General features: G+C 39.2%; 1 protein-coding gene across 2 annotated transcripts in view; it reads left to right on the top strand.

Annotated features, from left to right (window-relative positions):
• RB195_000164 (uncharacterized protein) overlaps positions 1-21,014 on the top strand; it is a gene marked incomplete at both ends in the record, with an annotated part of 89,472 nt that extends 68,458 nt beyond the window's left edge. For both annotated transcript variants that reach the window (XM_064196348.1, XM_064196349.1), the window contains 19 exons: positions 4,585-4,673; positions 6,136-6,226; positions 7,007-7,112; positions 14,186-14,308; positions 14,399-14,568; positions 14,868-15,013; positions 15,431-15,562; positions 15,671-15,761; positions 16,306-16,442; positions 16,498-16,669; positions 16,786-16,892; positions 17,051-17,171; positions 17,239-17,421; positions 18,556-18,697; positions 18,932-19,096; positions 19,623-19,754; positions 19,848-20,003; positions 20,700-20,824; positions 20,877-21,014. In XM_064196348.1, coding sequence (XP_064052229.1) covers positions 4,585-4,673; positions 6,136-6,226; positions 7,007-7,112; positions 14,186-14,308; positions 14,399-14,568; positions 14,868-15,013; positions 15,431-15,562; positions 15,671-15,761; positions 16,306-16,442; positions 16,498-16,669; positions 16,786-16,892; positions 17,051-17,171; positions 17,239-17,421; positions 18,556-18,697; positions 18,932-19,096; positions 19,623-19,754; positions 19,848-20,003; positions 20,700-20,824; positions 20,877-21,014 — 2,526 coding nt within the window. The remainder of the gene's footprint in view (positions 1-4,584; positions 4,674-6,135; positions 6,227-7,006; positions 7,113-14,185; positions 14,309-14,398; positions 14,569-14,867; positions 15,014-15,430; positions 15,563-15,670; positions 15,762-16,305; positions 16,443-16,497; positions 16,670-16,785; positions 16,893-17,050; positions 17,172-17,238; positions 17,422-18,555; positions 18,698-18,931; positions 19,097-19,622; positions 19,755-19,847; positions 20,004-20,699; positions 20,825-20,876) is intronic.
• Positions 21,015-22,868: the final 1,854 nt, after the last annotated feature.

The raw sequence follows: 22,868 nt of genomic DNA, 5'->3' as shown, positions 1-22,868 counted from the left end.
TCGTGTGGGATTATCCTTCTACTGAACTAGCTAAACACCTCCGTATGGGTCCCAATGTGCCATTCCACAGACACACTAGGCTTGTCGTAAGTGTGTTTGAGTATGGAGCAGTTGTCTGTAACCGAGCCACCGCCGCACTGCATGCAACCGTCTATCCGGTCTCTGCCCGGTTGCAGTGCCGGACTGGAAACGCGTGTATGTATGCTTATACGTTTTCTTCCCGCGTAACCTCCACCGTTAGCTTTGAAGCTAAGCCGTTGTGGTTTTTTCTTCAGTTTTCTTATTCATCTACCTACAGTATACTGTACTAGACTCGATTTTTTTCTTTGCTGTTGGTCCTGGCGCAACTTTTGTTGCTGCCCGATGTGTGTTAAAGCTAAAGTTGACTTGAAGGCGCGAACGTTGATTGACGCGGCGAATCGGACTTGAATCATCATCAGAGTCGGGGTCGGTGTTCGGTTGACATTCACTACATCGGCGATTTGTGTATTATAGTGGCCTGGGTTCCGCTTTGACATTGATTCATCACCGTCATAACTGTCGCTTCAGATGACCACTCGGTTGATCCATCAGATGACATTCGAAGTTTTCCTTTGAATTTTGTCAGCTCAATACTCCACTCTTCTTCCGCTCTCACCTCTTTTCTAGTTTCTTAACTGTTTTTTTTTTCTCGAACTTCCTTTCACCATATGAATCCCTCCTCTTACCTCCATCCGCCTCTTCGCTCTTCTATTCCTCATTCGCTCACTTTTATCCTGTTTCTGTTATTGGAAGAGGCGTTCGTTCGTTCGACGGTCTCACCTGCGAACCGCCCGCCGCTTTTCTTCGATTCTCTTGAAGTGACGACGCTATGTCGACGGACAAGCTTTTTTTTTTCGTAGTGGATTTGCACTAATCAGTGGTGCGGTTAGAGAAAATGTCCAAATACATTTAGACCCCCCTCCCCCCGAACATGCATGCACTCTATTCGATGCCTGCCGGTTCCTTTAGCGCTAATGTGACATTGTGGTGAGTTCGTACCTCCGTGACGTTCCGTTTTGTCTCCAGGAGTTCCCGTTAGCGATTGCTCCTCTTCGCTTTTTTTTGTTTTTGTGTTTTAGTTTGATTTTTCCGAGGGTTAATTTGATGCGATACCCGCTAAATAGATCATCTTTTATTCTATTCGGATGCTTCGGGAAGAATTCACGTAATTGAGGTTTTTTTTCATTTCTGGAACGGTATACCGATGACGAGGAATATCCGTGTCATTATTAATTTTCACTCGCGATCCGTTACTCGTCCTCAATAGTCAATACTCCATCCTCTCATTCGTATGAACGAGGGTTAGAGTATTGCGTTGCGTACAGCACCGGCGCATCCAGCAATTTCTTTCCGATTTTCCCTTCCTCCAGCCATTTGATTCTCTATCACTCCCATCCATCCGGTATGGATTAAGTGAGGAGAGCTCCTGAATTAAGCCAACAAAGCTGGTTCCTAACGAATGAGTGAAAACGCCCAGCGACTGGTTCTTTTCGTATCTTCTAGTGCCATTTATGAAAAGAAGAGGTGTTTGTTCGGATGATAGGTTTTTGAGGGGAAGCGGCTCGCGGAGAATTGGCGTCCGGCACTATAAGAATTTTGAATTTAATGAATTTTGTGTAGAATTTTCGACGAAAGTGGGATTTAAGGATTTTTGGAGCTAAGAACTGAGACATGGTGTAAGAGTGCATAGCGTTAAGATTTGTGAAGAGTTGCTATTTGATAGGAGTATGGTAAATATTTCTCCTTCTTGTTCTCACACATTTCTGTAGTATAATTTTTATTATTCGTTTATTTTATTTGTTTTTATCATTTGTTTATATTTATTATTTATTTTGTTTATTTTTATTTCCATATTATATTTATCCTATTTATTGTTATCTCGATGGACTAAAAACTCTTTTTTGGATCCACTCTACGAGTGCATCGTGTGATATCGCGAAAGAATTTGCCTCAGAATCTCATAATGTCGAGGTTCGTGGAAAGTCGGATATCCTGAAAGAATTAGCCTTTCTCTGCCTTTTCGAAGGATTAAAGCTTTTTCAAAAACCTTGAAAACTCTAATTTTTTGCACAAGAAATTCATATTACTGTTTTTGACAATGTTCTTGACTGAAAAATAGACTCTGAGAGAGGAGACGGGAATTCTCCGCCTTCTTTTTTTGTGTTTATGCAATGATCTATTGTTGCAAGAACTGTAATCCATCTAAAGGCTATCCGAACGGCGCCAGATCTGCTCTAGATGGTTTTTTCACTCGTTACAGCAGGGACAAACCTATTATTAGGGATCACGGCAAGGTTGTCGAACATCGCTATCTTCCTTGTTTGATCAGCAATGCCTTGTACCGGTAGTCTTACAATTCTCTGACTTACCATTTCTTACAGCAAGATCATAATTCTCTTTTTTTAAAATTTTTTTCTGCCTTCTTGCTCCTTGTTCTCGGTCTTATTTCGTTCCAAAATTGTAAATTATTTATTAATTATTTATTGTAAATCATGGACTATGATGATTGCCAAAAATGATTCTTTTATTCGCAGAAAATTTTCTGACTGAGTAATGCGAGGGAAGCAGGCCTCGAATTCACATAGATTCATAGCAGCGTAAAATGGTCCTTTTATTTGAAAAAAAAAGAACTTGGATTGATTAAAGGCATCACTCCAAGGCTGGCGCGCTCCAATCGAACTCGATGTAGAAAATAGCGCGCCGGAATGCTCGAAGCCTTATCTTCCGGGCGGTTTTTTACGGGAATCAGGAAGAAATGGACGGAATCACATCCCTCTCCATAATCTACGACGCCGTATACGAATACTCCACCTGAAATCCGTACCACCTCAGATTCGTGGGGTGACGCCTTTAATGTGAGGGAAAGAGTTATTCACATATGTTCATTCCCCTTTTCCAGTATCCGAAGTTTTTGCACTTTATTGGAAATGAGAACTGACAATAGAACAAGCTTTTGATTGTGCTGGATCTCCACTTTACCGGTTAAGGTGGTAGCATCAACCGTCCGTCACATTAACATTCCACCGGATTTTCCACTTGAGAATTGTTGTTGTGCGTACAGTGCGGGTAAATATTGAGCTTGGGGTGCCCGGGAGGTGTTGTTACGGATCAAGTTGGGGCAGCTTGACTGACCACCACCGAGACTGCATTCTTTCTTTCCTCATCACGATTCGTCTTCTCGGAAAGTCCTTTTCTTTTCCGCAGAAAATTCTGATGTACTCTAATGAATGGTGGATGTACGGAAACGATGTGGAATGTCTCGTATATCCGTCTGCGGTGACTTGCTTCTAGATTCTTCTTCTTCCATTGTTCATTTCATTGCATTGCCTCGAACAAGAAAGCTATATAAGGATTCCGAAGCATCGCTCGTCGAAATATGGATTTCTCGTAGTTTACGCTTCCCTAAACTTTACGTATTCTCTTCAGCTGCAAGAAAAATAGCCAGCAATTCCGTGACCGTACTAGCCAGGACTGAAAATCGGGAAAAATCCCATCATCATGCATCACTCACAGGAGATTCGCTCACCATAACCCTGTTGCTAACCCATATTAATGCTGTTAATCAGTTGATCTCCATTAAACTCTGCGTTTTACCGGTCGTTATGGTTTTGTGGGGAGAATTTTACTTGAAAATTAATTATTTGGGAATTCCCCCTGGAAAAAGCTGGAAAAATCTTAGAAAGAGTGGCGGATTTTTTTTAACGTCAGGTTTTGGGAGCATTTTAAGCTTTGAAAAACTGCAAAGTAATTTTTTTTGGCTTAAAATTTTTGAATTTGTGTTTTTCTGAATTCATTACTTTTTGAGCTACGTTTAGTTTTTTTTAGTTTAGTCTAAATTTCAATCTTAAAACATTTAGGTCTTTTTTTTTGCTTTAGAGCGGCGAATTTTGATCATCATAAGGCAAAAGTACTATTGAATCAATTAGAAATTCACAGTTTTGTGGAAATAGAACAACGTTTTTTCCCAACCAAGTTTTTCGACTGTTTTCATGTTGATACGAGAAATTTATTCTTATATCAACACTTTACTGAAGTTAATCCATTTCAATCGCAATTTCTTCTTAAGCGGTAGGTGTTTTTCCATCAGCGGAGCTATTTTTTCTCTCAGTCTAATTATTTCTTCTATGTTATTTTCCCACCACAAATCACGAGGTTTCTATAGCGATCAGTAGTAGGCGCGGTCCACGACGGTGAATTGCTGTCTGTCGTAGACCTGTACATACTATTAACATATGTTTACGTCGGTTGCGTCGGTCAGATTTCAAGGAAATCTAAATACGATTTTTTTTTCACATCTTCTGTCATCTATGAAATGTTTTTCCTCTGAAATGTCAGAGTTAGATAGCAGAATGTTGCTTTAATGGATTCTAATTGATTCCGTTGTTTCCTTTTTTTTGGTTCAACCTGGCTTTGTCTCTTTCCATTACTTTAAAGGAGTTAATTTGTTAATGTTAGTTTCTTCTTCTGGTTTTTCTTCTTTATTTACATTTGAAAAACCTTATTTCAACTTTGTTTTACGCTTTTCCCGTTATTATCCTTGAATTAGATTACTGCTTATTTCAGACTTTCACATCAGCGTTTGATATGGCACCCACCGGAGGGGCAAGGAAACGAACTGATCTCATTTTCGAAGCGTTATCGAAAGGATTCAAGTGAGCTTATGACTATCTCTTACACTATAATTTGTATTTTTTGGAAGGATTTCTATACTACCTAGAAATATGACGCGCGAAAAATGCGCTGTGGTGGCTATACTTCCTCGCGTTGCGAAATTGTAACCGTGATTTCTATTGTGTTCACCCTCTCTCACTCTAGCGCAGTGATAGGCAGCTATCATTATGTTGAAGGTGTTTTTAAATAAAATAAGATGAAAAAATAAGAACTCTATTAATATGTAAATTAAACAAACTACTAGTTTCAAACAATTTCAAACAATTGAAAGATAAGCTCATTTTGCGCTATATATCGCCATATATTGATTTTTCATCACTGCTTTAGAAGGTCCCATTGGAAACGCATCAACTTTTCTGCTATATCGCACAAAATTGGATTTTTTCAACAGTTCATATGCGATTGATAGCGTCTTTGAAGAGATTTCAGAGGGTTTTTTGGTTGTTTTGATACAAAACTACGATAGCTTTCTTTGATGGCGCCTCTAATTTGGGAATTTTTCTACGTGTTTAGATTAGTAGTGACCATTTTGAAGGTCAAATCTAAGCACGACATCGTTATTTAAAAAATAAATAAATACCTCGTTGTCCACCGGTGCAACATAAATAAATAAATGAATAAATAAATAATCAAAATAAATGAGTGACTGGTGTTCAAAGTTGCACGACTCTCATTCGCGATATTTGCTGGATTTGCCTATCTAACTATTATTTTGTAGAAGTACATGGATGATACTAAAAGAATCTCTTCTTGATGTTCCCCTGTGGTTTCTGGATAGTTTTTAGATTGTTCCAGTTCGATTAATGCCAAGAATGACGGGTGTAGCGTAATCCCTTAGCGGTTCCGCTGTGACTGCATGATCGATCGATGGATCGAAACTACCACCAAGCGCCACCAAGCCTTTCATCCCTCCGACGTCGATGAATTGGTCCCAGAGGTGTCTGTCTGGGAGGATAAAAAAACACTGATGTGACACATCGGCTAACCCCCGCAAATAATTGTGAAGGCTAAACTCGCGTCCGTAAACCTCAAACGATTCTGAATTGATGTGAAGGCGCATCCGAAGCGGATTGATTAGCGGCGGACACTTAATCTTCTTATAATTTAATGCCAAGAACATGTTTTTGGATATATGCTATGTGATATGCACGGTCCTGCGACGATCTATGATAAACAGATGGAAAAACATCGCTGTTTTATTGGATTCAAGTGGTTTTCTACTGTTAGACGTTAGGATCATCGATAGTGAAGTTATTAGGGGTGCATCGGTGGCTTCAAGAACGTAGTATAGACGCAAGCGATGTAATTCTCTTCCCACAGTCACGGATTCTTTAAGGGATAATATTGTTTACTTGTTTATGGAGAGCACATTGGCTGAAACGTTACTAGAATTGTTGTATAAACTTCATTTTTGTGCCCTAGCTCTGATTCCTCTCATTCTAGATCCTTTATCGTGCACTATTCCGACGAAGTACAACGTCTGCGTGATGAACTGACCGATGCCGATTCATCGCAGTTAAAACGCCTCAATGACGTATGTTGCTGTTGTTTATACAATTTAAGACAATCGCAGCGACAGAGACATCGCGCGAAAAGCGCTCGCCTCGCGCGCCACAGCAGCAGCTTCGCGGCCACACGATCCGTTTGTGGCGATTTATTTTCTTTGACGAATTGTTTACTCAATGAATTACCATTTGTGCGCAAAGATGCGAGCGGGAAAAACATCGAACGATGCGCGAGGCGTAAGCAGACAAGTTTGAGCTTCAAGCTTTTTGCTTAAATTATCTGAAGAAAATTATGCAGCGTTCAGCTACTCATTAAGAACTTATCCTCCCACCGAATTTGTTCCTTTGTCCTTCAAGTTCTTCACAATAAGTTTGCCAAGTAAAGAGAGTGTTGCTCTGCTAGCGGCTAATGTTCTGATGCGATTACGGGGATTATAGAGATTTCCTCGCAAAGTGCATCAATTTTCGAGAAAAAAAGCGAAAAACTGGCCAGAAACTACCTGTTCCGTTGAGAAATTCCCCTCTGTTTCTCATCCGCACGGCACTCCTTCTGAGCATGGATTACAATTCTGGAATTTCAGATTATGTTCCCTTCGCTTTCTTCGCTTTTTTTCCTTCTTAAGTTTTGAGGACTATTGTAAGTCAGGGGCAAATGCGGTATATATGTAAATAAATGACAATTTATTACCACTGTTTTGATTTTCAACGGTTTGTTTTTTGGTGCATTTAGTAGCACATTCTTAGAGGAGGAGAACAGATTTGTTCTCTTGTTTTTCCTTTTTTTTTCTTTCCACATCCCCATTTTCCAGGAGCTTTACCGTGCCGAGGAAAGCCTACAACTGTACGAATCACATAAACAAAGGCTGACAAAACTTTATGAGAAATATCGCAGCGGTGCTTATAATAATATGAAGGGTAAGTTTCTTTTTTTTTCCAGTCGTAGATCTGATCGATAGAATCACTACAGAGCATTTCTTTGCAATACGAGGGTAGGAATGAACCGGGGACAAGATTGTGCCGGTTTCGTTTCGGGAACGTCATAAACTATGCTAGATCCATGAAACTTGCTACTTTTTTTTTGTTTCTTATTCGTAATTTAGGTCAATCGGATCTTAAACGCGATCTATCTCTACGAGATCTGCATACATATGTATGTATTTAGCACGACCATTGTTAAATAACGCGCACTTCTAGCTTTTCCCCTCTCTTTAATCATTTCATGGATTTCTCGAAATATTATTCTGATTTTTTCTCTCAATATTCTCTTCGTCGTCAGACCTCCCTTCAGTCCTCGTTCGACTTCCAGCCCTCGACAAAATAACTCAAGTTTTTGGCGATGATAGTTTATGTCTCTTTAAAAATACAGTGCTGGAAGTGGATTTCAGTCGATTTCAGTCGATTTCATTCTTCATTCTAGTTTTTTTTCCATTCATATTTATATTTTATTCATATTCTACTCATATTTATTTTAAACTTCTATAAATTTGACATAACCTTACACAGGTTATGATTCAAAATTAAACTACTTGAAATTAGTGGATTCCTGGATTTTTGTAGCTGGACGAATCGAGTCTCGTGCGCTTTTGCGTACCGAGAATAGTTTGGATCTATTTTCGTTTGGAAAATTTCACAAAGTGCAACATGTGCGCACATTTTTCTAAAGAGATCGGGTCGGTCACTCATTTTTGAAGATGGACACTCTTTTGGATTATCGAGTGCTTCTCTTTTAACCCATAATATACTTATTTCTTATTCTTTTCTTATCGTTTTAGAACTCTTTTTCTTAATAAGTGTAGGCGTTGCAACGAGAAAAGAATTTAAATATGTGCATGTCAAATTTTTCACTTTTTTTTTGAACATAGATCACATTTTTATATTCTAGGTACTGTAATTAGTAGCGTTCTGATAATGCGTCTGCGTTTAGCATACAGTACAGAGTTTTTCGTATTTGAAAACACATTTGTTCCTATGATTGCTGAATTCCTGAAGTTCCTTGATGTTTCTGGTTTAGCACACCGTCCTGTTCATTCCGTTTTGTTCGTCACATCTTTTTTTGGTTGACGAGCGAGTGCTAATGCGCTTCTCCTCCTCGATCGTCGCTTGTTCTCCGCCTTCTGTCGTCGATCAACATTCGTTTCATGTGTGTCCCATGTAGTCGTTTCCCTCACTTTTCTGTGTCGAATTATCGCTACATTTCTCACTTCCTATTTCTCTTCACGACCACGTTATCGTAACTAGTTTGTTTAGCCGTCATCTTCGTTGATTCTTAACAATTCTTAACTATTTCGTAGTAAACGTGATAGTATTCCATGCTCATCTTCATCGCTTGCTTCTCGTCTTATTCCTCCTCCTCCTCCTCCGAAAAAACCGACCTCCTCACAACCGCGCGACGTATTTTCTCAATTACATTTAATACTCCTCGACCTCTTCGCAAGTCTGTCGAAACGTTCGTGTCTGAATAGAAACACCCTCTTTGTGTTTTTGTTCAGATCGCATCAATCGACCTTACTTCGGCTGACTCGATAATTGCCACTCGAGAGGGCTACTAGACGGTTTTTTTTTTGCACTGCACTCACTGCACCATTATGAGGTGCTAAACAGTTTGTTAAGAAACTTTAAGAATTTCAAAATAAACAATTTTCTTAAACACAAGTAAATAGACGAACAGCCCTCACGCGAAGGTTATAATCGCTTCTTTTGAATCTAGATATAGGTCGAAGTTCAGTGCGCTCATGGAATTTCTGCGGTTTGCACTCACACCAGAAATCCAGCTTCGTCTAATGTGACCGGAATATCTAATTGAGCAAGGATCTCATTCTCTTTTTGATCCTTCTTCTTTTCCTCAACACATTTGATTTCGTACAATAGAATTTATAAAACTGAGATTTTCAATCCATGAGAATAGAATCGTAGCAATAAAGAGCGATAGAGGTCGATCCTTTCACAATCCCTGACATTCGATACATTCACCTCCGCCGTCTTTGGCGGTGCGAACTCAGTTGCGTAGACCAACACGGATTTTTCATCGAGTATGTCCTCTTTTTCCCTCCTCTACTTCTCGACTACTGTTCTCTTGGAAAATTTGATCATTGTACTTTTTCTGTCTTTTTTTTTTGTATCCTAGTCCATTCCTCCTTCCGTTGTCCTATGCAGAGCAACCTAGATGTAGCGTTGCTGATCATATCCACTAGTGTTGTCCTCAACGAGTCCCCAACTTCCGTCGTCGCCGACATAGCGACATTTTCTGCGCCGCTCATTGCTGTTCTTCATCTGCGCATCCTGGAATTTCTTTTCATGGTCCGTTTTTGTGTGCTCGCGTGTTTCACATAGCGGTTGACCTCGTTCCACCTCGTTCAGTCGTTCACACACTCCCCAGCCACCTGTTCAACGGTTTCCTGTTCCTGAAATTTAGTGTTTTCTTATTTTATTCCGGGTGTCCTTACTCTGCTTCTTCACGCTATTCAGCATCAACTGTCTTTCCTTGAATCTGTCAGGCAACAGGTTGTAACGTCTAAGAAAACCAACACTTCCGAAATATTTCCGGTTTTCCGATAACTTTAACAAAATACTAGTTGTTCCACTTCAATGCGTTCAATTTTCGTGCAACAACACTGTAACGTCGTCACGTTTGCGGGTGATTCTATGAGCAGTTGGAGCAGTGATGAACTTTCTTAGATTTTATTTTTAGAATCTTGTGCTATTTTGTTGCAATTTACAGTAGTCACACCAATACAGTAATCAACGTTGAGCTTAACTTCGACTTTTCAGTCCCCTGTAAAATATCTTAATATTTTTTTTTCTGTTTTTAAAATTGAGTATTCATGAAAAGTTGTAACAAGTTTTGTTTTCGATCATTCTGGATCATTCCACTGGAACATCTATTTGACAGCGATGGTTAGAGCTACACACTAAATCGTTGTGATTCGCTAATATTGTTCTGGACGTTATGGATCATCGCATTCATTCCTTGGCTAAATAGAATTTTAATCCTAAACCCGAAGTTATTGTATCCCAGGAATAATATGGATCTGATGAATTCGATATAATTCAGGATAGCGTTGTAGTTGAAGGTGTCTAGCTGTCGTAAGATTAGTTGAGAACTATAGCGCTCTAACATGAAAAAATTGTCCTTTTTTTCCGCGAAATTGCGCTCTGCCTTTGTTATCCGGCTTCCGGACTCGATAGACTTCCACATAGGAGCACTAACGTCCGGGGAATGGCGGCATCAGACGAATGCACTTCGTTGTTTGATATTTTCTCATACAGCGAACAAGCCTAGTTTGCATCGTATTCGTAGCTCGTTCGTGCTTAGCGTTCGCGCAAACAGTCGAGTCGACGACCGGTCAAAGATGCTCAACGTCTCGTTCATTGTCACATTATCCTGGGAACCCGAAATTGCTTAAACTCTGTTTATTTGTCTACGAATTCGGCGCTTGTATAGGCTAACTTTGTCTCCTTTTCAGGGGATTATTGCTTTTCTGTGTTTATTTAACATTAATAAATACACCTAGCGGGATCAGGTGTAGCGCCGTCGGGTTTGGGTATAACTGCACGATCGATGGTTCGAAACCACCCGAGACCGAATATACTATTTAAAGAAAGCGCCTGTAGAAAACCCCTGAGAGAGATACGGTCCATCCGTCTCCGCCATAGTTGAACGCCAATAAATTCTTAATTAATTAAGTTAAGGGTAGGTAAATTGAGCGGGTCTAGCGCTGTTTGTAAGAGATTCCGTTGTGACTACACGGTAGGTCGGTGGTTCGAAACCGCCCTAGTGTTAGCCAAGCCTTTTGTCCTTCCGGAGTCGATAAATTGGTACTAGACGTGGCTGGGAGGATAAAAACACTGACCTGACCCCTTGGCTTCCCCCCGGAAGTCATTGCTTAGGTCGAGCTCATGTTCGTAGATCTCAAACGGATTCTGAATTGAAGTCGAACGTGTTGACGAATCCCAAATGGATTGATTCACATGAGGAATCTTATCCATTTGTCCTTTAATGCCGAGGACATATTTTTGGATGTGATGTCCACGATTGTGACGATATTGTGACGACCAGGTGATGAGCAGAAGCACTTTGGCACGAGGATTGATTAGCGCCGGACATACGCCGTTATCCTTTAAGTATACACCAAGTCTTTTTTTGGAACTTGCAGACGTTCAGCTTGTGGTACGTAACTACGTCCAGTGCTCGTCAAGTGTCCTCTCATCTTCGTTAGATTTCACCAGAATCACTTGTAACGTTAGTGAAATGCCGGAAAACCCATGCTAGTATGAGAAAATCTGGTTTAACCTGTTTTCTGGCCTGTTTTCCCCCACCACCACAAGTTGTGGATTCCAGAGGGAGGTGTGGATGTTGTTAGTTTGAATCTGCTTATACGTACCTACACCTACCTATACGTAGTGCCTTTACTATTCATTTCTTCTCATCCGTTGCTTTATTTTCTTTTTTTTTTCTTCTAAATATCTTTCCTTTTAAGTTCTCTAATATTCGCGTTTTTGTGACTGCTGTGACTTACTCTTTGACTTAGACGTAAGGGAATGTTACGGCCTTCTAACGCAGCTCTCCGGCGGTGTGCGTCGTCCTTAAACGTTTCCGAACTCGTCCTTTTCGTTCTTCAGCTGGAGCTCGCACAGAATCCGACACATTCGTCGGCGCTGTGCATTCCTGCAATCTACTTCAAGGCTGAATTTTACTGGATTTTGCACATAAATTGCTATTCTATCCTCATAAATTCTTGCACACTGTAATTCGAGTCTAGCTGTAGCTTAGCATAGAATTACGCAGCCAAATGTGTCGTATTCGGTTGATCTGGACAGTAACCTTGACAGTAGTCCTTCTCCTTTTAGTTCACTTCTTTCTTACTATTTCTTTCTAAAACTAAGTGATTCAAAAAACTAACTTTTTTACAGTATCCTTTTAGTTCGTTTCTCTTTCATTTTTTTCACTTTTTTCTAGAACTAATTAATTAACTTTTACTACTAAAATTAATTGATTTCGTTACACAAAGTGATCTATTTACTCATCACCTACCTCAACCTTCCAGGTGAGGTGATTCTTCTGACGGTGAATGATCATTAAATCCAGTATCCTTAAGTTCCCCAGCAATTCTAGCCCATAATCTTAGCCCTTATCTAATATACTTGCCTTTAAGAGGATAAATAAGATGAAAATAAAACCATCGGTGACTTCTTTTTCCAATTGTGCTGTCCGAGATCACTTGGTTATTTTGCTGACCCGAACTCCGTGCAACAACACTTCGCTGCGGGACCTAGCCACTTGCTACAGAAAAACTCCCCGCCCTGAAACAATTGGAAACGTGTTTCCGTTGCGTGGTGTCGTTTTTGGCGTCGGCGGGCAAATCTTTATTGGATAGCAATGGATCCAACCAAGGCAGATTTTCCGCCAGTTTATCCAAGTGGAAAATATTTTATTGGATGCGGGCTCCGGTTGCTTAAGTATTGCTTCTTGTTTCGGACTGCTGTCGAGCGGATGTTTCAGATCCGTTCTTAGATTTGTTAGGAGTATCCCAGCAACAAACAAACAAACAAACAAACAAATTAGCTGTGTTAGAAAAGCTTTATAGTCCTTCATCAGATCTCCTCCGCCTAAATTTTCATCACTGCGTTGATGAAAAAGTTTTATTCAAAATTAGAACGATGAATGGTGCAAGAAAAGGTCCTCTCTCGACCGTAACCGCTACGCACCGCATCGAGCGCCACCGCTTACGTAACTGTGCCGAGTTTCATATCGTTTTGTGAGTAAATAGTCAATAAGTAACAAATTAGCTGGATTTTTGGAAAGGTCCATAGTTTTCCATCGAATCTCAACTTGCTATAATCTTCATCTTCATGTGTTCATAAAAAGTCTCATTCAAAACTTGGAAGATTTCTCGCGAACTACGCTGAACTTTTTCTACTGTGCCATTCTATCCTGAATTCACAGTTAATTCCTGACAACGATATGTTTCTTGTGAGATATCGATTTTCCCTATGGCAATTAGTACATGATTTCTTTTTCTTTTCCTAAATTTCCTTATCAATTTTTGTTAATTTTTGTCCTTATATTATTTTTAATGAATTTCTATCATAACAGAGCTAGAGAACCCCTCTACTGTCCCTTCTTTTACCGTAATCGCATGCAGTTGATAATAATAGACAATAGGACAAAGAGATATTAGACCACTCTTTTTTGGAGCCCATATAGCATCTTATGCTACCATTCAACTACCGTTGCTCACGAAACATTCCGACGTCTAATTATTTCCGCAAGGTTACCTGTTCGTAAATTCCTTGAAACGTTCGGCAGAGTCGATTTGGTACAACTCCAAAAAGTGGATTAATTTTGTTTTTCTGGATAATATCCGATGAAAAGACTAGTGCTTACTCTTTTTTATGTCTTTCATATGTTGTGGTTTTTTCTCTCCTTCAACGTTCTCGTGATTTTCTTTTGCCGTTTTCCTAAAGCGGTCATAATTTTACTTCGTCTTGAACCAGAAACGTACGATTTTCAAAAATTTTCAAAAAAAAATATTAAGAAATTTGGTGAAGTCGAAGTCTTGAGATTAACAAAAAAGCCTGGAATAATTTTGCCGCTGTGTTTATTATAGTAAATCGATCATAAGAATTTTTTGCTTGTTCGCAGATGTTTTCTATTGTACAGTGTATGTTTTATTATTTGTTTTATTATTTTTAATTGTTAAATTTAATTTTTTTTAGAATTTTCCCATTTATAATTGTTATTAACTGTTGGTTTCTAAACTTTACACACAACCTTGGTGTGTATTTTGTGTTTTTTATCTTATCAACTTTACTTTTTTTTATCAACTAGTAATTTTTTCGATAACAAAACTTTTGGAAAATGGACATGTGACAGCTGTAAGCAGTTCTGGAGCATCTGTGTGAATATTTGAAAGTTTCTACGCTCGAACTCTTCAAAAATAGCAAATGGACGAGCAAATGTCTACCATTTAAGGAATTTTTTATTCCAGTGAAATCGTCTAGCATTACCGATCTCCGCGCTGCGTTCACCGGCAAGACGGTCGACCGCGCCGCAGCAGCAGTCGAAATGGAGCTGCAAAATATGATGGGTCGAATTGTTGTCGACATAAAAGGTATAAGGGGAATTTAAAGTGATAAAATCAATAAAATCAATCTATCAATAACACCAATAACGTTTGCTATGTTATAATTCTATGTTATAGCGATCGCCGGATTTGCTCGGATCGCTGCCGGCGACGTGTTCGAGGTGACCGTACGTCATGGGAATCAGAAATGGCGAACCAGAGGCAGAACACAAGCGGATCGTACACAAAATTGGGAGAAATCCCAAGCGATTCTTGCATGCCAACCGGATGCCAGTATTGAGGTTAAGGTATGTGTTTGTATGTGGCGGTTGGAACGAATTCCCTTCCCAAATTATCATCGAGTGAAATTTTTATCCTAGCAATTTATGATATTACCAAATGGTGTAAATTTTCTTTTTTATGAAGCAATTTTATCCGTTTTTATGTATGGTTCGGTGATATAAAAAATAATATAAATGTAATATCAAAATATAATAATATAATGGAGTTTATTGGTTGGAAATAGTTCTTATACCGTATCCCACACTAATTTTAATTACAATTATTATTATCTACAATTATTATTTCCTCACTTCTAACTTTATAGGTCGCAGAAGTACGAATGTTCAAGACAAAAGTACTATCTGAACGATCCTTTGAACCTTGTGAACTGTTCTCCTCCGAACCACAACTGGTCACCATGAATCTCAACCAAATCGGTACCATCAAGCTGCAATTGGTAGTTACTTGGATGTAAGTTATCTTTAACTATAGAAATGCATTTCTCTCCATTGTTTTGTTTTGTTTTTCTTTCTCTTTTTCTTTTGCGTTAAACACTGCCTCCACACTGGCTGTGACGCGAGATTGCTACAATTTTCCCGTCAATGTTGTGACAGTTGTGAACGAAGCGTGTTTCACCTGAAGGAGGTCGGCGGGTGATTAAGTAGTGAGACCGTGGAAATTGCTTTTTGTGAACTGTCAGAAAAGGGATTAATTGGGAGAAGTTCGGGGGGGGGGGGGGGGCTGTTTATGTATATGGGGTCCCATTGTTTGGTACCAATTTAAAAGTGAGATATTTGCAGTTTCTCTTTTTTTATTTCATTAGAAAAAAAGGTACATGGTGTGTGAGGGAATGGATAGACATTATTTTCCTTCATTCCTGATTTTTAGACCTCTACTTGCCTCCCACACGTCATCACGTCCACCCATGGCACCGAAAGCAGGCGAAGAATCGAACACAGAGACTATCGAGAGGAGACCTCGAGTAGTACTAAGAGAGAAAAAACGAGGCTCTGCTGCTCGGTGAGTTATCCTAGTTCAGCATATTTTTTCCCAGTTGATATCCATGGATTTGGAAGTTGCAGCCGCTTGAAAATCGAACCCTGTGAATTTAATTCACTTTTTTTTCAGAGTGGCTATGAAAGAACAATGGCGTTCATCCACTACTCTTCTTGATAGTATCTATCAGGATGTTAGTAAGACGATTCCAACTGTTGAAGCTGTGGGTAAAGAACATTTTCTTTTCTTTTCTCCTCTAAATTTCCGTAATTTTTCATTACTACCGTAATTGGTTTCATCGTTGCTTTTACTGATTTCTTCCTCAGAAATTCGGCATACTGTAGCACTATTCACAACGAAATATCGGGGAAACACTTTTTCTTTAAACACCTCCACTTTGAATTTATTTGAATTTTCAAATATATTATTTTTGGATTTTGAATTTATCTATTTATTTTGAATTTAATTTATTTGAATTTAGTTTTCAATTTATTTATTATTCTTTGGATTTTGAATTTATCTCAGCTGTTAGTTTTGTTCTGAGTTCCCCGACCTGCCTCACTATTCAGACTTTTTGTTTCTATCTAAGTTTCCATAAGTTTTCCTTATATAGTTTCCATATTCCAATTGCCTGTTGGTTCTGCTAATTTTTCCCCTTTTTCGTATTATTATGTATTATTCATTAATTATTTCTTATTGTTATCCATTATTATTAATTATTTTCATTTTTACTTGGAAAATTCTTATAAGATCTTCCAATTTTGCAGATGTCAACGTTTGATTTGAGACGACCAGCTCAATCGGTCAGTCCTGTACGTCAGATTAGTCGTCGTTCGGCAAGTATGGCACATCTTGTCGCTACACCTTCGGAAAGCCCCGACAGTATCCGAGCGTTTAATAAAAGGTGACAATTTTTTGTATGATTCAGTTGTCCCTATTTTCTACCCTAATACGTTAAGATTTGGCAGTACAACACCATCAGAGACGAGTAGCGACAAATCTGCTTCTTCAACCGAAATGTTGGAGACGATCGAGAGTTTAGTGCCGATGGTTGATCGATTGGCATCGAATCAATATGCAGAATTACAATCGTTGGTGGAAACATTGAAACAATGGCAGAATATTTTGCGGGTTAGATCGTTTACGACCTTTTTTGTTTATGATTGAAGAAAATTTAAAATTTTACAGAAAATAAATGTTTCTATTGAGTGAAAATAAACTAAAAAATTTCAAATTGTTCTTTTTAGAGGTCTAGTCAACGTCGAAGTTCGTTAACACGATCATCACTGTTTCATACACCAAGTACCGCAAGTGAAGAACTTGACGATAATGTATTGATGGCGGGAGATTTACAGTACGTTTTCAAGATTTATTTATTTATTTATCCTTTATTTTTGTTTACTAGGCATCATTTATCCTTAGACGAACCTACAGTTTTCTCGTTTTCTGTTGTTTTGAGTTTGTTTCACAGGGAATTTATTGATTTCGTCTTTCGATTTTATGAAAATTTAGCTCCGAAAATGACAGTGGCATCGATTCGCTCAGACAGCGCTATTCTCCATTTGCAAGTGATGGGATGCGAAAGAAATATGGTGAAAACGGAGGCCGTAAGGATGGGAAGCGCTTCCGACAGGTGAATAGGCTCTGTCATATTTAAGAAGATCCCAGTTCCTTTTTCTTTTATATTTGGCGATTTTCAGATGAAAGAACGACGAAAATCACTTGGCGCAATGATAGATCCATCAGAATTGGAACAGATGTACCTGGAAAGTGATCGGTTCTGGGAAAGTCCAGATGATGACACAAAAGGCACGGCGACTGGGAATGCAGAGATCGACATGTGCTTGCGGTATCACCTTTCAAGGGTGGCAAGATGTCTGCAGGTGAGCAAATCCCGTTGCTTCCACCTGTTTATATTCCTATTTTCCGATCACGGCTTGCTTCCATATTGTTGTCGATTTTGTCGTTGAATAAGTCAGATATGATGAAAATTTTGTGATTCGAAGGATTTTCTCGCATAAGAAATTCCTGGACGAACGCTTAAACGTTTTTATTTTGGACATGTGGTAGAGATAATTTCATACAGATACTGTGATAAATTACACTTCTATCTTTTTAAGCTCACAACGAACTAGCAGATAAATAATAAAAAAAGTAAAATAAGAAGTGCTTGAGGCTATAATGGCTTTTCTGAACACTATCCGGCAGATAGAAGATGTTGGAAAGACTCAAATCGTTTAAGAAGAGGTCTAGGAGCAAAATTTTTGGAGAAAAATGCCATATTAAAAACAGCATAGCATAAAAATTGACAATGTTGGCATCTCTCCACGAAAAAATAGGGTTAATGGTGCAGATCACGATTATGAGTGCTCAACGAAACTCAACTTTTCTGAATTGTTCTGAAAAACGGCGTGGGAAATGGTCCTGGCGATCAAATTCTTGTACGAGGCACCTAGCAACGTGCCACACTTGCGATTGATTGTTCGCTCGCTGGCAGACACGCTTGGAATTGCAGCGAATTGAGCGTGGTTGCAATTATACTCGTAATCTATCAGATCCACTGACCAGATCTGCTCATAGAGAGATCCTAAAATCGTCAGCTTCGTTGTATGCTGCCGTACTACTGCCCTACTCTTTTTCATGCCACCGTACCGAAGATCAGATCGTAGTGGATCGGGCAGGGTTGGAGTCCTTTCCCGATTTTTTAAAGTATCTTTTGTAGTCATCCCAAAATTTCTTTCCGAAATGATTTTCTTTCAACCGTATAGGTCGAAGTTTGAACGGCATGCTTTCAACGGGTGCACTTCTTTTGTAGGTCACCTGTTAGGGAAATCTGTAAGGAACGCTCTTTTACGAAATTCACTCTGTCATCCTATAAATGCTCTTATTTCATAGAACTTCTGTTCTCTTAACCCTTTAGAGATCGTACTTCTTTTAGTTTCTAAAACTATTTTTTATTATATGTCCTCATTTTATAGAAATACGCTGGTAATACGAAATAACGGCAAAATTTCCAGATTCTACAGTCGATTCCTTCGGAATGTCCATTGGTTTATAAATCTACGGAAACTTTGAAAAAATTGGAAGTGGAGACGGTAACGCTGGATGATTTGTTACGATTAGCGAATACTGTGCCAGCGGTTCCAAATGTGGCTAACGGTTAGTTCATCGCTACGAAGTTTACTCACTTAATTTGTTGGATTTACTCGAAATATTTTCTTTACTTACTACTACAACTTTTTCTAGTATTTTTCTACTTTTCTTACTTAGTACTGCTACTTCCACTCCGTAATGCTTACCAATACATTGTCGTTTTCAGGAAAACATTTATTTCGTACTTTTCACATATGCGTATGTTGAATGTTTCTTCAATCCGAAAAATTCTCCTTACAGTTCTGGCAGAGATCGGTGCTGACCCATCGCTGCAGGAGATCTGGCTGTCCGCCTGTTATCCACTTCATACTCAGCTTGTCGCACCCAGAGATGATCTCCGAACACAAGTTAAGCTCAACATCGCTCACATTGTTGAGCAAAATTACCCACACCTAGTGAACAGAGGTGCGTTCTCGTTAGCTCCTTAAAGAGATAAAATTGACAGTGTTGAGATTTCTCCAGGAAAAAGTAGGGTCACGGGTATAAATTACGAGTAAGAGAATGCTTACACTCAATCGTCGTTTATTGTTTCGGAAAACGGCGTGGGGAACGGCCTTTCTGTACGAATTTACCTACGAGGCGCCTTATAACGCCACCTCTACCTGTACCCGTTGGTTCTCTTGGCAGGTTTTGCATTGGTTTCTCTTAAACATGCTGCTGGCTAGAGCTGATTGAACTCCTACACTCATAATCGCTCGCATCTGCAGCGGGTGTGCATTTGTGGCGTGTTGAAGGGTGCCTCGTAGGAAATTTTGGGCAAGAAGACCGTTTCCCACGCGGTTTTTCAGGACTGTTAGAGGGAATCGAGCTGGAACATGCTCATGTTCTTCATCTTCTTCTTACCCTCACTATTCTTGAAGAGATCCCAACTATTTTCAATCTCGTGGTATCCTGCCTTTAAGAGATACATCAACTAAGGTTAGTGTTTCAGTTGCGGATTCGATTGTTCGACTAATGACTGATTCTGCACAAGAGGAAATGAAGTTCGTCACGGTGTTCCACTTCGTTGGAGTGTTTAGAGGACGACATTTTGAGTCCTATGTGGAGAATTTGGGGCATGACGGTTAGTTACGACTTTTCGTGGAAATTTCATAGTGGTTTCTATTTCCAATTCCCATTTTCTTAAATAATTCCTTGTAATTACGTGTATATTTAGCTTGGATGATTTCGCTGCTTTCGAGTGGACAAGCTTCTCGTGTACTGCAAGTAGCTGATCGTCTTTCTCGAGTCCCCATTGTACCTCCTATTGAAAGCCTCAAACAAATTGCAATAATCCTAGCCGATGGAGAGGAACAAAATCGCAAAATTTTAGGTTTGTAAAACTATTTCAAGTTTTTTTTTCAGATTAAAATGTCAATGTAAGCATTTTATTCTATTCGATTATAAAATTCCCTACTTTACACTTCTATTTCTATTCTTAAATTCGATTCCATCAAAGTTGCTATTTCATGAGCTATAAGTGACGTTTTCTTAGTTATATCTTCTTTCTTACGATCGTAGTGAACTGATTTATACTATTGCAAATTGAAAGGCGGAGAGAAAGGGTGAGAAGTTTAATTTCTCCGAAAACGAGTAGATTTTCGATCTATTTTAGGCTGATTTGGCTTAAGATTGTGATTGTTGAAAATATTGGCTTGAAATGATCCTTGAAATCGCGTGATTGTTAGAAATAGGCCAGCCGTGAGCCCAAAAAAATCAGCATACCTCAAGGCCTTGAGCGAATACGTGAAAATTTCATAAGGAGTTCTTAACTTGGATCAGTAGGAGTTGATCAAGATGCTTCTAAACCTCTGGAATGCAGTTCTCAGAAGATTGAAAACAGCCTTATCCGAAAACCTAAATAAAATCCAATTCCGCCCGACTTTTCAAGCCAAGAGTTAGGCTCTTGAGTTCTCGAGATCTAGATGTGAACAGTGTTTACTGTCACTGTTTGACGCAAATCTGGATTCTTGGCCATTTTTTCCGAGTGAAACGCTGGATTCCCCCGTTAAGCACACACTATTTTTAGAACGATATTTATCTTCGGCACGAGGTCAACTTCAATCCGATCTTGTTTCGTCGTATTTGTGCCTGTTGGAAGCCGATGAGGAGCTTGGTCGACTAGGAGCCATACGTGCACTTAGTATTATGAATGTAAGTTCAGACGTTACTTAGTAAGCTTACCAGTAACTGAGTAAAATTATAGAATTCACGTACAACGATGCAGCTATCTCATGTGGCCGAGAATGATTCTTCGGAGAAGGTGAAACGTGAAGCTGCACGGCTGATACGTCGTCTTGGCAGTAAAATGACGTCGGATGACGAGCAAATCACTCGTATCTGATCCGCAAATTTATTGTAGATACATTTTTTTTGTGAGTTAATCAATTGCTGCTCAGTGAAAGTGCGGTTTCTTCAGCTTTCTTGTTTCTACTCTACGGTATTATGACTTTGACAATGACATAATTTTCTGCTTGTACCTATTAAAACTATTATTAAAATTGTTTACTAGTTTAGTTACACCTCGAAGGTGTTTTTTTTCTAAATTTTTCTGTACTGAGTTAGATATCACTCGTAACCGCGTGCCTTAATCTGTGTTAAGTAGTGCTCGCCAATTTCTGTGGCGGGTCATCTACTTCTCTTTTTTTTATTTAACATTAAACGAGCTGTATTAATTTAGCTTCACCGTAGTGAATCCGAATCCACTTGCTTCTTTGTGTCATCCATCATCCATGCACCCCTCCCTATTCCTCTTCACCCTGAAAGCCTACTTGTAATAAGCAATGTATGTAATTAGAGCTTATTTTTTTGTATTCTTCCTAAATATCTTTAAAAATGTTTGTCATATCAACGCTCATTTCTCTTCCTTTTTTTTTGAACAACTGAATTTGTGTGGATTATTTTTAAGTTATCCAGAAATTTTTTTTCTTCTTCTTCTACAAGATCCTTTAATGCTTCAGAATTGACAGTTATCTATTATAGAGCCCTTTCGGGTTTGTATAAAATTGTTATGAATAAATATAGTTATATTGTAGCATTTTCCATGTTCATATGTAGTAGCAAGGTCGTATGAGTATTCCTGAATACTTAAACAATCTTGAAGAATCTTGCTACTAATGGAGCTCCCCTGGTAGTCTTAAGCAAAGGCTCATTCGCGATCGCCTATATGATCGTATTTACACTACACCTGGGTGCAAAATATGTCCGGATAACAACGAGGATGATTGCATACGTTCATGTGTTGTTTGTCTGATTTCCTGTCTGCAGTGTGGTAACGAATACATAGGAGAAACAGCTAGATCACTATGAATTCGAATCAAAGAACACCTGGACGGAACCAGAAAATTATGTGAATCTACTGCACTGAATTAGGTAGGTAGTCATAGGGTGCAGCGCCATAGCGGAGAAGATTTAGAAGTTAAGATCACGATTTTGCCGCGCGAACCTCGTATGATGGTGCGCAAGGCTCTGGAAGCTTTTTGGATCCACTCCAAGGGCCCAAAGATGAATCGCAAAGAGGAATGCCTCTACATTACACGGGAACTCGCACCCTACTACTCGCACAACTATTTAAGGCTGATATTTGATTGCCCTAGTCACCTCACAACAAGTATCTAGCAGTGCCAGGATAGTCGTCTGATCCTAAAGTGCGATGTTCTCTTCTACTTGTAGCTATGAGGCCCAACAATAAAGTTAGGACTTTCTTTGTTGGGCGGATAAGGGGTTTGATCGGATAAATCACATTTGATCTCACCCCTTTAGGCTCTGAAGAAAGCGATATTGCCGAAACGTTAGCCACGAATAAAGGATGATAACAACCTCGTGTCCGTGTAATTAAGGAAACCAAATACTTAAGTAGTTGTGTGCAGAAATCTGATGAGGAAGGTTCCAAGGAAAATACCCGAAATAATAGCCATTATCTGGCTTAAATTCTTATCATTTTGTTATGTTCGGGTGCTCGCTCCATCTCGCATTCTCATTAAACGCATAAGACATCGTAATTCGCTCGTTTTACACACAGCAAAGAGTGTTGATTGAGTCTTCAATGCCTTGTTTTTGTCAACTGTTAGCTGAGGTCACGTCGATGTCATCATGCTTATTCGCGGTCATATAATGATGCGACACATACAAGAACTACATGTACGAGCTTTTAATCGCCAGAAAATGACACAGATTGTGGCGAATGGGAATTATTTGT

Source organism: Necator americanus, chromosome IV, assembly GCF_031761385.1.
Source record: "Necator americanus strain Aroian chromosome IV, whole genome shotgun sequence".
NCBI lineage: Eukaryota > Metazoa > Nematoda > Chromadorea > Rhabditida > Ancylostomatidae > Necator > Necator americanus.
Note: the sequence above shows the minus strand (reverse complement) of the source record. Positions and strands in the feature narration are given on the sequence as shown.